The sequence below is a fragment of the Chroicocephalus ridibundus genome, chromosome 3 (genome assembly GCF_963924245.1).
Source record: "Chroicocephalus ridibundus chromosome 3, bChrRid1.1, whole genome shotgun sequence".
NCBI lineage: Eukaryota > Metazoa > Chordata > Aves > Charadriiformes > Laridae > Chroicocephalus > Chroicocephalus ridibundus.
The window spans coordinates 42,730,073-42,745,141 of NC_086286.1; the positions used below are offsets into that span (position 1 = coordinate 42,730,073).

General features: G+C 39.0%; 1 protein-coding gene across 1 annotated transcript in view; it reads right to left on the reverse strand.

The window, feature by feature from the left end:
* Window positions 1–1,151: 1,151 nt before the first annotated feature.
* CATSPERE (catsper channel auxiliary subunit epsilon) overlaps window positions 1,152–15,069 on the reverse strand; it is a 36,495-nt gene continuing 22,577 nt past the window's right edge. The window contains 5 exon segments of the mRNA XM_063328894.1: window positions 1,152–1,155; window positions 2,555–2,715; window positions 6,457–6,556; window positions 7,056–7,066; window positions 8,630–8,670. Of these exon segments, the coding sequence (XP_063184964.1) occupies window positions 1,152–1,155; window positions 2,555–2,715; window positions 6,457–6,556; window positions 7,056–7,066; window positions 8,630–8,670 (317 nt within the window).

Consider the following 15,069-nt stretch of genomic DNA (forward strand, 5'->3'; position numbering starts at 1 on the left):
CAGCGCGGCAGGGAGGAGGAGGAGGAGGAGAACGACGACTACGGCTCCCAGCGTGCCCGAGGGGTGTAGGGGGCTGCCCGCCCTGCCTTTGCCCATCTCTGCCACGGGGAGGTGTCTGGGGTGGGTGAGGGGGATGGAAGATCCCGGTGCGGGATGCCGAGGCCTGTCGTGCGGGGACCGAGCCCCGGCCCCCGCTGCAGGCCCCGGCCCCGGCCGGGCCTGACAGCGCCGCCATTTTCACCAGGCTGCTCAAAGCCCCATCCAGCCTGGCCTTGAACACTTCCAGGGATGGGGCATCCACAGCTTCTCTGGGGCAAACTGTTCCAGTGCCTCACCACTCTCATAGTGAAAAATTTCTTCCTGATAACCTAAATCTAAATCTGCCCTCTTCCAGTTTGAAGCCATTACCCCTCATGCTATCACTACATGCCCTTGGAGTCCCTTTCCAGCTTTCTTGTAGGCCGCTATAAGCTCTGTTGTGAAGACTTCCCAGAGGTTTGGCTGCTGGTTGTCAGAATATGAAATTCAAACGCCTGAGAGACTGGTGTGTAAACCTGATGTTCGTCTTAGCCGTATGAGGGCTGTTGGTGGTAGTGCCTTACTTTGCCAGTGAAAGAGTGAACCTGGTGTCCGTACCGGAACAGGGTGTCCGTAACTCCAGCCTCTTACAGCTGGCAGCTAGGAATCAGGTTGGCAGTTACTAAACAAAAAAAGTTTTGTGGGGTAAAGCTGCTTCTGTATTGAGGAATACTGAGGAAAATATGGTATCTTAAAAACTGCAGGCGTCAAAAACCTTATCTGACAAGACAGGGACTCCATTTCCAACTAACAGTATGCATTAACTGGAAGAGAAGAATACAAATGCTGGAATGACTTCTAGTGAATCACTTAGTTTTTGTTCTGTCTTGTTCGTTGCCTGTCTACAAGGTGCACTGTGAGGAAAAAGGAGAGGAAGACATAACTTCTAGCCTGTAGTGACAGGAGAGAGAGAGAAAATTATATGAATAAAGCTGAAGAGTAAAGCCCAAAGTGTAGTTTATTTGACTTGAAAATTGAATTTTGGTATTTAAATATTAGTCTGACTACATAGAGCAGCAACACAGTACTACAGCTCTGACTTCCTCAGTGATACCGTTTATCTTTTCATGGCTTTATCTGCAAAAGACAGGAAAAACCTTCTTTTGAGCAAAAAGACTGATTAGCTAGGTGTCAGAAGCGATATTAAACATGTGAATAATGCAGAAAGTTATGCCTTATGTGGTATGTTTTGTAGCAGTTTGTGTTGATCTGAGTAGTTTGGAGAGTGAGAAAGTATGGTATGGGGATAGCCCAAGATACTCACTGAGATCAGTTGGGCAATTTGGTAAAGGGGCAGTGGTCAGTAGTGGGCACTGTTACCACAAAAGGAGTACAGTGTGTGAAGCCAGGGACTTCAGCCTTCTAAAACTGAAAGCCAAGCTGCTCGAGCCGTTAATAGGAACACAGAAAATCTCCTCAGAGAAGAACGCAAACCCAAATCATTGTCTGCCAATCTGTACTGCATTTACTTTATGCCATGACATTTTCCTATCCTTGTACAGGAGAAATACGTTTAAAGAGCAGTCTGGTTTCTTGTCTTTATGGAAAATGCCATTGTTTGTTTAGTTTTCAAAGGTATAGAAATCGCCAAGATTAGAGGAGCACCAATTTTCAGCCATGAAAGAGAACTGAGAGAAGCCTAAGGCACCTTAAATTCACAGGGAGATGCAGAGCACCCCACACAGGTGTTGCTACAAACCTCCCGTGCGTCCTGCATTTGGCATAGGTGCAGCGAAGGTGGAACACAGATGTGCAATTGGTCCAGAAAGAACTGGGGAGCTCTCACCTATCCTTCAGCCCATGGGACCATCCTCTCTTAAGGGAAGACTGACTTAATGTTCAGTAGGAACAACCTGTTTTCACTGGAGGTGAAATTTCAAAACTGATTTCTCATTTTTTCTGATTTCTGTTATTGTACAAACTGTACTGAAATAGATGGGATATGAATCATGCAAAACGAATCGGTAACAAATGATTAAAAATGCTCATGTAGTCTTCATGCCAGTTTTGTACCGCTTTTACAATCTTTATGAAAATTTTCATAAGCTGTGAGTATAAAATGGAGCGCTTATGAGAAGTTCAACCACTTATTTACCTATGGAGCTTTATTAAACTCATTTTAGGACAAACAGAACAATTGCCATTAACAGTATAAGCTTTATAAGATATCTTAACTTGCCAATAATACAACTCTGTCTAGAAGTGCAAAAATGTCTTCAGCTGGAATTAAATAAGACACTTAACTATTATAACAAGTACTGTAACCCTTACATTTATATATTGAAGGAGAAGGTAAGCTTGAGAGGATGTACAATCCAAGTACGTACTTTAGAGATAGAATTAACATTTGTTAAACAAGAAGTAAAACATAGTATCAAAAACTATCTTCAGGAACATAAAATATTCCGTCTATGGACTGTGCTGCTCATTGTGGGAACCGAATTACATTTTATCACATTATAAAAAAGAGAATAACCTGTAGTTTCGATCTAATATCCTCACTCTGAACACGTAGATGGCACTATGACTAGAAGCCCAAGCAATGTGATTGTTCAAGGTGCTGTTTAAAATCAGATACTGCTCATGCAGTCCTTCGTTTGTACTGTTCTGATGAAACACAAAACAGGATCTGTAATTCTGAACAGAAACAATACAGGAGTTACTTATATTTGAACTAACTTAGAAAAGCAATTAAACACAAACACAGATTCGGTGTGGTGGCTTTTTTACGTGCAAGTAGTGGTTGAAAATGATTAATAGATTCTGCTATGTAAATGTTCAATTGAGCATAAATTAAATGTCCATATGAACATAAATTATATAATTCAGTCTCTTGACAGAGCTATTAAGAAACTGCCAGTAATTTACTGAACAGTAACTTACAGTAACTGTGTTTCTCTAAAGACATCATCTTGGAGAATTTTCTGATCTTACAGTTGTAAGTCAGTCTGTATTCAGTTTATCATATTTAGTCTATTGTACAGATCTCAAGGCTACTACTAGACAGAAGAGACAGAATACAAAATAGAGAACTTCAAAGATGCCTCAGGATTTATTTCTGAAAATCTTCAGAAGATGTTTTCCTCAATCTGAAAGGGGCTTGAAGATGCTTCAGAATTTTGGGGAAAGTCCTGGACAGGACAAAGCATCACTTCTGTGGATGTTACAGAACATATTCTGTCTTTTCCCATCCAGCTTGGCTGCTTGAAGGTAAAAACCCCAGATGACATGGTTCATAGATTCTCTTTACATTCTTTCAACCTCATAACACTCAAAACATAAAAAAAGATGCATAAAAGCATTTCTTTAGCTAAATAAGATTTTAAAAGAAAGTCTTGGGGAAGAGTTTTATGGGTGTTCTAAAAGTCTTGTTATCTTCAAGAAAACCAGGAAAAAAGTCAGCCATGAGGAACTGACTCTCACCTACACTAGTGGGCCAAGGTGATCGTGATTGAAGAGGTTATCTTAGCGGATGGGTTTAGAAGAGGCTGGTAGTCTCATACTCAAAGGATTTTCTTATTAAAAGATGCAGAAATTTAATTAAGGTTTCATTAACAGAACAGTTTGCTGGCAAGACAGTTGAGTCTGCTTTGCTTCTTCGAAAGTCTACCATCAAGAGGGTGGGAAAAGCAGATTCATTTTCCACATAGAATAATCTTTAACCTAACTGTGCAAGGTTAAAAAAATGTCATTAAATGAGCTGTCAGAGCTAACAGAGGGAACAAAACTCTTCAATTTGAATAGACAATAAAGAAGTGCTGCTTGGAGGAGAGCTCATAATGGAGAATACGATCTTCATAAATAGTGGGCTCAAAGCCTTTTCAACTTGCCTGTCTCAATAGGTCTTCTGGATTCCTTTCTCCTCTTTGCAAGAATGTTCCTCACTGGTAAGAGTCAGGTTATATTAACTCCACTGGCATCCACATCCAAACAGTTAGATGAAAAGGATTTAGGCGGAAAAACATATTGCATATTGCAATAATGGAAGTGTCCTTCTATTTTGGACTGAAAGTCTCAGAAGACCCTGAAGCCAAAGTTGCTGAGGCAAAGTTAGACTGCTGAAGGCCAGTAAAACCACTTGGTCTTCATACTGCATTACCTTGACAATCTCCTATGAAAGGCAGGAAACTGGGTGAAATGTGTGCATCAGCCATATGATTGGAAGTTAATCTGATGCTGACCTGAAAGCCAAGGCTCCTCTAGAGCATAATATCAATAATATTATTGATACATAAGGCAAAAAGAGCAATACCAAGCAAAAAGAGCTCTCTTCACAGGGAGCCACGTGAAGAAGACAAAGGGCAATGGCTACAAGTTGCACTGGGAGAGGTTTCATCTCGATGTAAGAAAGAATTGTTTTACAGGGAGAACAATCAGTCACTGGAACAACCTCTCCAGGGACGCGGTAGAGTCCCTGTCGCTAGAGGTTTTCAAGATGTGACTGGACAGGGTGCTAGATAATCTCATCTAGGATCCCTTTCCCATGAAGGGTGGGACCAGATGATGTTCTGAGGTTCCTTCCAGCCTGGGCTGATCTATGATTCTATGATTCGAATCTATTTTACAAAGATATTCAAATTTATCCAGAGTTACGTTTGTGATTAAGATTAGATTCTAGCAACGAGAAGGGTACAAATATGTCAGGCTTCTTAAATATGAATTGATGCATAAAAGCAGCATCATTTTTCTTAGAAGTATATCATAATGGTAGAAGTATTTTAAACAAAGAGATGTACCTGTAATGGTGAAATAGATTTCACCCTAAATTTAACTATCACTGCGTTTCTAGTACCAAGACTACAGATAGACTACTAAAAATTCTTACTGAATTGTAATGATATTATTGCCCCTTTGAGCAAAAGCCCAAACTTGTGGGGGGGGGGGTTCTGTGAGACAATTTTGTTTAGATGGGAAATAAACGCTATGAAGTAGGCCTAAATCCTAAGGAAACTATTAATAAATAGGATATCCAAATGGAATCCTTTCCAAACTGGCATTGGTAACAAAACTGTCTCTGGCTTTGATGTGAGAGGATTTCAGGGAAATTTCTGTCTCTCTGAACAACACAGCAAAGACAAGATTTTGCAGAAATTTCAAGCCAGATACTCTGTCCTTGTACGCAAGAAATAACTTACTCTTTGCCTTTATTTTTTGGGAAGGATGAACACAATTTTTATTGCTTATTCTACTTCCACTGGCTTGAACCCACTCTTCTTCTGACAGCTTCCTGCTGTGTGTTTGCATCTGAGGAATTTTTTCTCATTCTATAATCCCCCTCTGGCTTGCTGTCTAGCACTCTTCTTTGTGTTCCACTCTTCTGTATCACAAGAGTTTCAATTATTCCTGTTGTTGACCACAAAGAATATAATAACTAACAATGCTGATAATGGCAGCACAGAATTATCCTTTTAGATCATTTTATGGTTAGACCGACGCAGTGTTGTCATATGAGCTTTATTCCACCCTGTCAACGGTTCACCGTGTCCCCCTCCTCCAAGGATATTAGTAATGCGAGAATATGAAGTAAGATAACAATAGATTTTATTCAGGCTATCACCAGCTATTTCTAAACATACATTTTCAGAGCTGTGGTCCCCATATTTTATCCAATGCAGAGTTTTTACTTTGTTTAAGCATCATGAGATGTGCTTTGTACAGACAGCTCATCTGTTAAAAATATAAATCAAAGAAAAAACCAACAGGTTAAAAATGTGTATTTAAAATGTGTGTCATTTGAAAGTATGGTACATGAGAAGGTGACGTCGCGCTTCAGTACATTTGATTTACTTATCTTTAAGAGATAATTGTGTTTGTCATGGTTGCAAATGAGTAAGTAGGATCATGTCCAAACCTCCAGCATAGCTGTATATGTATACATAGAAGAGTGTCAAAGAGTTCTTTCATAAATTGGGCTGTCAGAGGCGGCTACCACAGTTCCTGTAACAGTATATGTAGATGAGGAGCTGGCTTAAATATCCTTTGTCATCCTGCTGAAAAAGGAAGCAAGGTACTAATTTTAGTTATAAATAGATCAGGCAGAATTAGTTTTGATGACGACGTGGATTAGTGCGTTATTTTTTCTGTTTGGAGAGAAGGCGGTCTGAAATGTCAAAGCGGGTTTTGAAGTTTCATTTCCCAAACCATATTCTGTTTGGCACATTTTCCTTCTGTTTACTGTATTGTTTCGATACCTCCCACATGCATAACTGTGAATAGTCTGTGATGTTAAGTCCAGTATATGAAATGTTAAAATGTTATGCAGCTCCATATACTTCCATTCAGACTAAAGAGGTCTCAACATGTGTAAGAACAGTCATACTTTGCATATAGAACATGATGCATAAAACATTTAAATTACACTCTCCGTAGATGGCTTGCTTCTTTCATGAATGAAGCATACCCACAGTCAGTTCTGCCTTTCATCTCCCATAATATCAAATTCGCTTCAACATTTCTAACATATGCATCGCCATCATATCTGTAAAGCATGTGGAACATGACATCTCGGCAAAACAGCAGGAGCACACAAACAGCACCCTGCGTGGATGGGTGAGCACGTGGAGCTGCTGCGGAGGATAAGACAGGTACTCTAAGGCGTCTTAAGGCATCTTGCAATTACAGCACTGTCGTGGTGCAGCAATACCCACTAGAAACCAAAGCATCCTGTACTATGTGCGAAAAGGAACATAAAGATTTGATAACGTTACTCCTGCCATTGGATTTGGGTGCCTTCTGCAGCTTCACATCCCTACACGACCATGGTAGAAGAAGTCTTCCTTGTGCCTCACAACTTCTCAGCAGTTTACTTACAAGGAAGTAACAGGTTGGAAATACTCTTCATAAAGAAGTTGAACCATATTTATTCCAACCATAAAAGACTATCTAAAAAAGGAGGAGCTTTGTTCAGACATTGAATGTTGCGCTCTGTTTCATTTTTTCATATGCGGCCCAGCTAGAATGAAACCCGTAACTCTTACCTGGTCCTCATCTGTTGGGTTCCACAGAAACTTCTTAATGAAACAAAAAGTCAACAACCATTAAACCTCTTATTTTTATTTATCTTGATCTAACGTAGTGTCAATTGTTTAGACATGCCACTCTTCTCCATGACTTAAAAAGATAAGCAGCAAGTCTGTCTTTCTGCTATACAGTTTAAACTTCCTTATGTTACTAAAAATCAACTTTAAAGCAACACTAATTTCTAAAGATTGGTAGCCAACTGTTGCTATCAATCAGCATTACTCAGAACTGGTAACTAAAAATTTAGATAACAGAAAAATTACAGTCCCCACTTTCTTTACACTGTTTATTTAACAGCACAATGGGTGAAGCTCTGAACTACAGCAAATGGCCCTTAACTTGTTGGGATCAGGTACAGACAGGGCTTTTGCAGGTATTTCGGAGAGCAATCTGAGAAAGGAAAAAAAATATTTCAGTGGTTTTCTGCACTGATTCAATCAGGCTATTCTGGTAGACAATACTTAGAATACTACTTCACATTAAGTGCCTAAGTACTGAGTCTGTACCGTAACAAAAGAAAAGGATGGTAGGAACAGTAACATCAGAACACCCTCATTTTATATTAAGTGATATACATTCAAGTATAGCACTTTGGTTTCATATAACAGTATGGCCAAAATGCCTAGTCTTCTTTGGGCTGTTAATACAGTGTCTTACCCAGGTGTTTTGTAGGTAGTGAAATTATGTTTTTCACAGGCTACATCTACACGTCTAAAAGACAAAGAAAAAATAATCTGTGTAAATTAGTTTCATTTAATACTTCAGCAGTGCACAAACATGTAAGTGATTTTTCATTATTCTAAACATGTAAGTGATTTGTCATTATTCTATGCTTTACCAATTATCATTATTTGTACAACAATTTTTCATCTATTATTTTGGTTTTCTAAAGTCTATTCACAAAAACCCCTTCCCCAATAATTTCAGGATGTTACTGAATTCTCTAAGGATATGTATTTTTAAAGAAAATATGAAAAATCTGGCTTTGGGGATGAATTTTAGGCTAGCTTCAAATTAATTCTAAAGGTAAAAGAGATCTGTTGGTTATGTTTTTACTTCCCCGAACTCTTTGATATGTCAGAAATCTCAGTACGAGAATGAAGTTTGAGTTAATAATACTGTACTTACAATCATGGATGTAAATAGTTCAGAGAGTAATAGGAAAATAAGGCTGAACAAACTGCAGAAGATCATCTTCTCCATCCCACTGCCCTAAGACAGGATAAAGGATACCTACATTACACTGGCTTTTCCAGGGTGATAATGAGAATTGATACTATTATGGAAAGTTGGATATTTTACTTAAAAAAAAAATGCTAGTTTCTTTCCTCAGAAGTTATAAGCTATGTAAATCTGTACATAATTCCAAAAGATAAACATTTCAATTAATTTTAGGCATTTATGCAGCAAAACAAACATTTTATAAATTCAGTAAGTGATATATGTGAGGCTAAAAATACCACTATATTAGCATGTATTTCAACTAGTTACCCAGAAGTAAATAAATGATTAAAACTTATCTCTCACTAACAATATTTCTTCCTGGAGGGCAGCCAACATAAAAGTAAGATACTGAAAAAACCCACAAACTTTAGTTTACCCAGGAAACCTTCCAGAAATTAACCTTGTCCATGCGCTTTGGGGATTTTGGTCACTACTAATGGGAATGTAGCGACAGGACGAGGGGTAGTGGTTTTAAACTGAAGGATGGAAGATTTAGATTAGATATTAGGAAGAAATTCTTTACTGTCAGGGTGGCGAGACACTGGGACAGGTTGCCCAGGGAAGCTGTGGATGCCCCGTCCCTGGAAGTGTTCAAGGCCAGGCTGGATGGGGCTTTGAGCAGCCTGGTCTAGTGGGAGGTGTCCCTGCCCAGGGCAGGGGGCTTGGAACTAGATGATCTTTAAGGTCCCTTCCAACCCGAACCATTCTGTCATTCTATGAATAATGGCTGTTGCACCAATTCTGCATGCTGTGGTTCAGTACTATGGCTGCCTTCTTGGCCACAAACCGTTTCATGTCTTACTCATCTTGTACACTCGTCAATTCTGTACTGTGCACTTCTGTCTTCTGTATTTCTGCTTTGGCAGTGTTTATGTTATTTTACATTATGTTACTTAATTGGAAGGATATGAACTGGAGTGAAATCCTCCTCGCAGTGGGTCAGGATTTGCTCATAAGAATTTGAGAAGCATTGCTGCCGTATTTATTTTTCAAATTATTTTATCAAGCTACAGTGCCTACCTGATGCTATGGTTTACATGCATTTTCAAAGATGCTAGGCTGCAGTTCAGCTGACATAACACTGCTGGTTAATTCTCTACAAAAGTATCCCCCCCACAAAAAAAGCATTTGTGTAAGAATTTATTTTGAATTAAAACAGTAATACCAGAGAAATGAAATGCAGCAATATCAAGGTCATTTCATTTGGAGGCAAGAGGCATCTATTATTATTATTACTTGTTATTTCTTATTTCATTATCACATCACCTATAATGTCAGTGTCCCATTTTACTGCCACTGTACTAACACAGGTGTAGTTGTGGTGTTACAGGTGGATGTTTGAGAGTCAGTCCTGGCAGTCAGTGACTTTTAAATGCTTATTGATTGCAGAGAAACAAGTTTGACATTATTAGACCTCCCGGTTACTTTTTTAATAACACAGCAGCTATCCAAGGACAGACTACATTTTTCAATGTTAGTTTCAGGACTAGTTCTCTTGGAATGCTAGCATAAATTTTGCTTTGGGAGGATGGATTAATGATTGCTGTGAAATAGGTCTTTATAGATAAACACAAGTCCAATTAAAGTGAGATGGCGGAGACAGCCTAGAAAATGTGAACAGATGAAAGATACTTTTTTTTTAGTTTGCAGACAAGCCACATTGCGAAACGCAGAAAAGTCAAGTTTGGGTGGGAGGTTGATCACTGTTGTGGGAGATTTGGGTTTATTATTGAACCCATTATCAGGTGCAGTAGAATCTGGAATTAGGAAGGTGGAAGTAAGCAGAATTACAGACATCCTATCTGAAGTCACTTCTTGCAGATCTCTGGCTTGTGTTGAGATAAGATGAAAAGCATATGACAACCTACTGTGGCACTGAAGCTGAAATCTATCAGTCAGAGACTGTTGACTCAGGCAGCCCTAAAACAGAATACGTAGCTGGTTGCTGCTGTCATAGTTTTCCATAAAGAAATCAGTTTCAGAAAATCACTGGTCCTTGCAAACAGTACTGAAGACAGCTGATTGTATTTCCCATCTGTGAGCTGCGATTCTGAAATGGCAAAGTTTGCTCCCTGGCATTTTTAGCGCTCCTTGAAGGAGAATAGTAGAGTGGAATTGGAAGCTTGATTAAAAACTTTCAAAGATCAACCATTTCTGACAAAAGAATAATCAGGCTACTTTGTGCTGTGATGTAGAGCATAGTGATGATATCATCAGATGTTCGTAGGGGTCTTTATGGCTCTGTACCTCAGTATATTAATGTAAAGACCTTTGGCCTTGAATCCTGGGCTAAAATCAGCAGCATGAATTCTATAACTTGCCTAGAAGCAATCCATTTTGACTGATTTGGAGGGAGGAAAAAAAAGGGTGGAATGGCATATCCACACAGACATTTTGAGGATCCTGCTACCATTACAGGTACGAGCTGATATGGAAAGAGAAACTGAACAGCATGCTGGGTGCGGGGGGAGCAGGAAGTCAGAAATAATCAAACATCCTTAAATGAAGGGCTCAAAGATGGATTCACATCACAAAAGTGAGTAGGGAAGTCACCTGCCTGAAAGCAGCCAGATTTGACTGCGTGGGAGTGCTTGAGCAAAACACGAGCAGATTTATTTCAAAACCCACAAGTAATTTCTTTGCTTTTTTTGCTTTTTTATGCATCACTGTTACTATCAATGGCACAGGTGATTACCGTTGTAGCTAAAGAGAAATATGGTATTCTCTGCCAACGCTTGGTATCTTTGGAGATGGGGGTGCAAGACGTAGGGCCCTGCCAACGGTAGATTTAAGATCGTTTCATTCATTGGCAGTGAGATCCTCATGGGTGAGAGCTGGTAGAAGAATCCAGAAGACTAGAGGACAGCTCACCAAAGTATAAAGTCTGTGCTAATTGTTGAAGAAGGTTGAAAAATCGTCTGGTATCCTAAAGCAAAATGGTGGGCCTCCTCAAAAAAATGAAGGAGGCATTACCGATGTCTGATGATTCCTGGTAAATGAATGAGTATCTGGATTTAAAAAAAGGAAATGAGTTCTGGCATAAGAGCTCCAGTGCCAGTGATTTTAACATGGGAGCAGTACTGCTGATTCAAAGATGAAGTCAGAGAAGAATGGCCCTTTGGGGTGTTTAGCCTTCTTCGTGGACCATTTGCCAAGATCTTTGTCTGGATACTTCACCTAACTGAAAATGTAAAAATCTTGCCTTGGATGGAAAGCAAAAGCAGCTATTCAAAACAAAACACAATACAGAGTCTGAGCCCATTACCAATTGTCAGACCAATTTACGGGGACACAGGAGACTGGCAAAATAACATCTAAAATATAATGAGTGTAATTATGGGAACAAATAAAGGAAAGCTGATAGTAAAGCACATGAATCACAGTAGTTAGGACTATTAGGCATCTACTTTTGCTTTCTGAGTATCTCAGGACATTATAATTACATCCGGATTCTTCTAAATAAAGCACAGTGAATTTAGTTAACTAAAGCATTTCTGTTCTTAGGTGACTACTTCGTGACATATGAACGTTTGAAGCCTCTGAAATAACAGGGAATTGTAATTAATTTTAAATATAAGAATGAGGTCCAACCACCTATGCATCTATGGAATAACGCTCTCCCAACTACATTAGTGCAGTGGTTTAGTCTGTCTGGTACCATATACATCTGCGCTCAGACTCTGATGCTCCAAGGGAGAGTGAAAACAAATGCATCTTCACCTCACAGAGAGTAATTTGGCCACTGTGTACTGGGAAAATCATAAGTCGCTAATTCTTACAGCATACCTGATGGGACGCTTAGGCCTGACATTAAATTACATTAATTTTCTTGTGCAGAGTTGCAAGCATTACGAAAATGTTGAGGATAATGGCCACTTTCTTTTATCAAACATGAAAGAAATTGATTTCTTAGGCTGCACATTGTAAAACTTTTCCTTCAGTTACCAGATCGTTTTTGTGATCCTAAAGCCTTCTTCCTATTCTTACATCCGTTTTGAACAGTGGATATTAGAACTGGACACAAATATATTAGTCTCAGCTTTATCAACACTGTGCACCGAAGCAAATTGATCTTCTTATTCATATACTCTTTCTTAGACGTACAAAAATCCCATTTGGTCCTTTGCCAGAGCACTGTACTAAGGCTACACGGGTGAGGTGCTGATGTTAACAGTAGCTGAAGTCATCTCCGTCAAAGAATGAGGTGGCTCCGTCATGTGCCACACTCAGTAATCTCTCGTATATCTTTCTAGGATGAAGAGCTATCTGAGCTATCTGAAAAGAGCTATCTGAGCTATCTGAGCAATCTGAAAAAATGTTCAATTCTACTTCTGGAACTTATTTTGTGTGGGTCACCCGCAGTGCCTATGTTAAGTGACAGGCTGGATCTTTTCTCTATTTGTGTGGTTCTACATTGCCCAAACAGTGTATCTGGGATTTATCTACCCTAAATTAGGTATCTGAATATAGGTCAACACATCCCATAAACCAGGAGCCTTTAGTTGAGACAAATTGCCTTAGTACAAAAGACTAAACCTGCGCTCTCAGTATTTTTACACACTTCAGATTCCTTTGGAAAAGGCACTCAAGAGGTCTGCTCTCATCCTAAGCAATGCACCTCCTTCCTGAAACATCCAAAAATAAAAGCACTGTCAGGCTTGCAATGTGTTTGCAAGGACTGCATGGTTCAGCGTCCTCATTCCTATTTGGGAAAGGGCAAGCTTATAGAGAGCGACAGGACTTAAACTTCTACAAAATAGCAGTTGCTTCACAGCATGCTATGATTATGGTGTAGGCATCTAAATTAGCAGGTTGTTCAAGCACAAGAGAGACACTTCTGATATGTATGCATCATTAGACACCCAAGTGAAACGGAGCAGCAGCAGAATGGAAGGGGGCAGATAAAAAAGATGAAATGCTGACAAATGCTTAAGAGATATTTAAGCATGTTCCATGTGCCTAAATTTGGGTAGACGATTTCCAGCTTATGTGACTTATTGTTCATGTTTATTAAGACATCTGCCTTCTTAGTATCACAGAATTTTGTAGGTAATTTACAGATTTACAGTGCTGACCTTAGTTAATATGCTATTTTAATTTATAGTTTTAAGGAAACACACTCAAATAATAGCTATATCAGTAGAAAATTAATCTGCATGGACCTATGTGAGCATATACTCTACTGCGAAGTCTCAATAGCAGTGAATGCATGTGGAAAGACGCCTTTCTCTGCTCTTTCTATGTACATACAGAGTATCCCAAATATTGCCCAAATAGAGCACAAAATTAAAATATATAGCAAAATATAGTGAAAAGAAACTTATATATTTGAAAGAAACTTAAAAAACCCACCAACCTTACCTCATTTTAACACAGATTCCATGAGCAACTTCACAACTACTGTTTTTTTTAATTGTAGTAGAAGGTCTGGCCTGTAGACTTCCATGGATGTACCCACAACCTTCTCCTCAAAAGCTGTCAGAGACCAAAATGTCAATTCATCTTCTATGTCCAGATAGTAGACATTCAAATCCATGCTGTGTTGAAAAGCTACAATTGTGCAGAATCTTCGGAGCTAAATGTAGAGCTAAATATTTCAGTTTCCAAGGGACAGGTCTGCTGGTATATTCTAGAACCATCAATTAATGACATGCATACATTAGCAGATGGATTCAAATGAAGGACCGTATTTTTCTTGCCACTTATCCACACAAGAAGCTTTACTAATACTCTCAAGCCAGTTCTTGCAGCAAATCATATGTTTTTTCTCATTTTTGTCAATATATTCCCGAAGTAGTCTGTAAGAAGAAACATTCGTGTAATTTAAATTTACAAAAGATTATGGCTGTATTTATTTCAAATTAATTTTTATTGTAGTTGTTATCTTTCCCATATGGTATCTACATGTACTTCATTCATATACATCCCAAAGTTAAAGAGAAATGTTCCGACAAGCTATGCCTACTGTCTGACTATCTTTTGCCCTCTCAATCTCACTCCCACTTTAAAAAAAAAAAAAAAAAAGAAAAAAACACAGGATCTTGCAGGATCATTTCCTTTGTCAACTGGAATCCTTTTGCTTAAGAATCGAGATGTCGTGGGGATAGAAGATGGGTCTCTGTAGATACATAAGGAGCATATTTTGAAGAAGGAAGGCAAGGCAAACTCCTTCATTTTTTGCTTTTAATGACTATAAATTTCAGTCTGCTGACTCTGGTAGTGCTACCATGTATGATCACACATGAGGAAGTGGGATACCAGTGTCTTTAATAAAACAGTGACTGAACAAACTAGTTTGACAAATGATCAACTACTCTAAAATACTTACCATACTGCACAGTGTTTTGTGTAATAATGAGATGCCTGGTGGTTATTATATACATTTCAGATACAGGAATGTTCCTGAGAAAAAGGAAGTGACTCAGCACTAGCTGGAGTTTCTGAAGATACCCTCCCCATAGACATGCTGGCAATATGGATGCATGTGCTGTTACTATATGAAGCCATATGGTTTGAACAGTATTCATGAAGGATGCTCATGCTTCATCTTTTTGCACATAGGAACATAAAGAGACCACACCATATATTCTGTAGTCCCCTCAACCCCGTAATTCTAGATCTAAACAGCTCAATGAGGACCTTTTCCAGAGACAGAAGATGAATAAGCATATGGGATGCACATCTCAAAGAACTTTACAGAAACAACCGTACTAATGGTGATAACAAGAAGCGTCCCCTTCACATCCA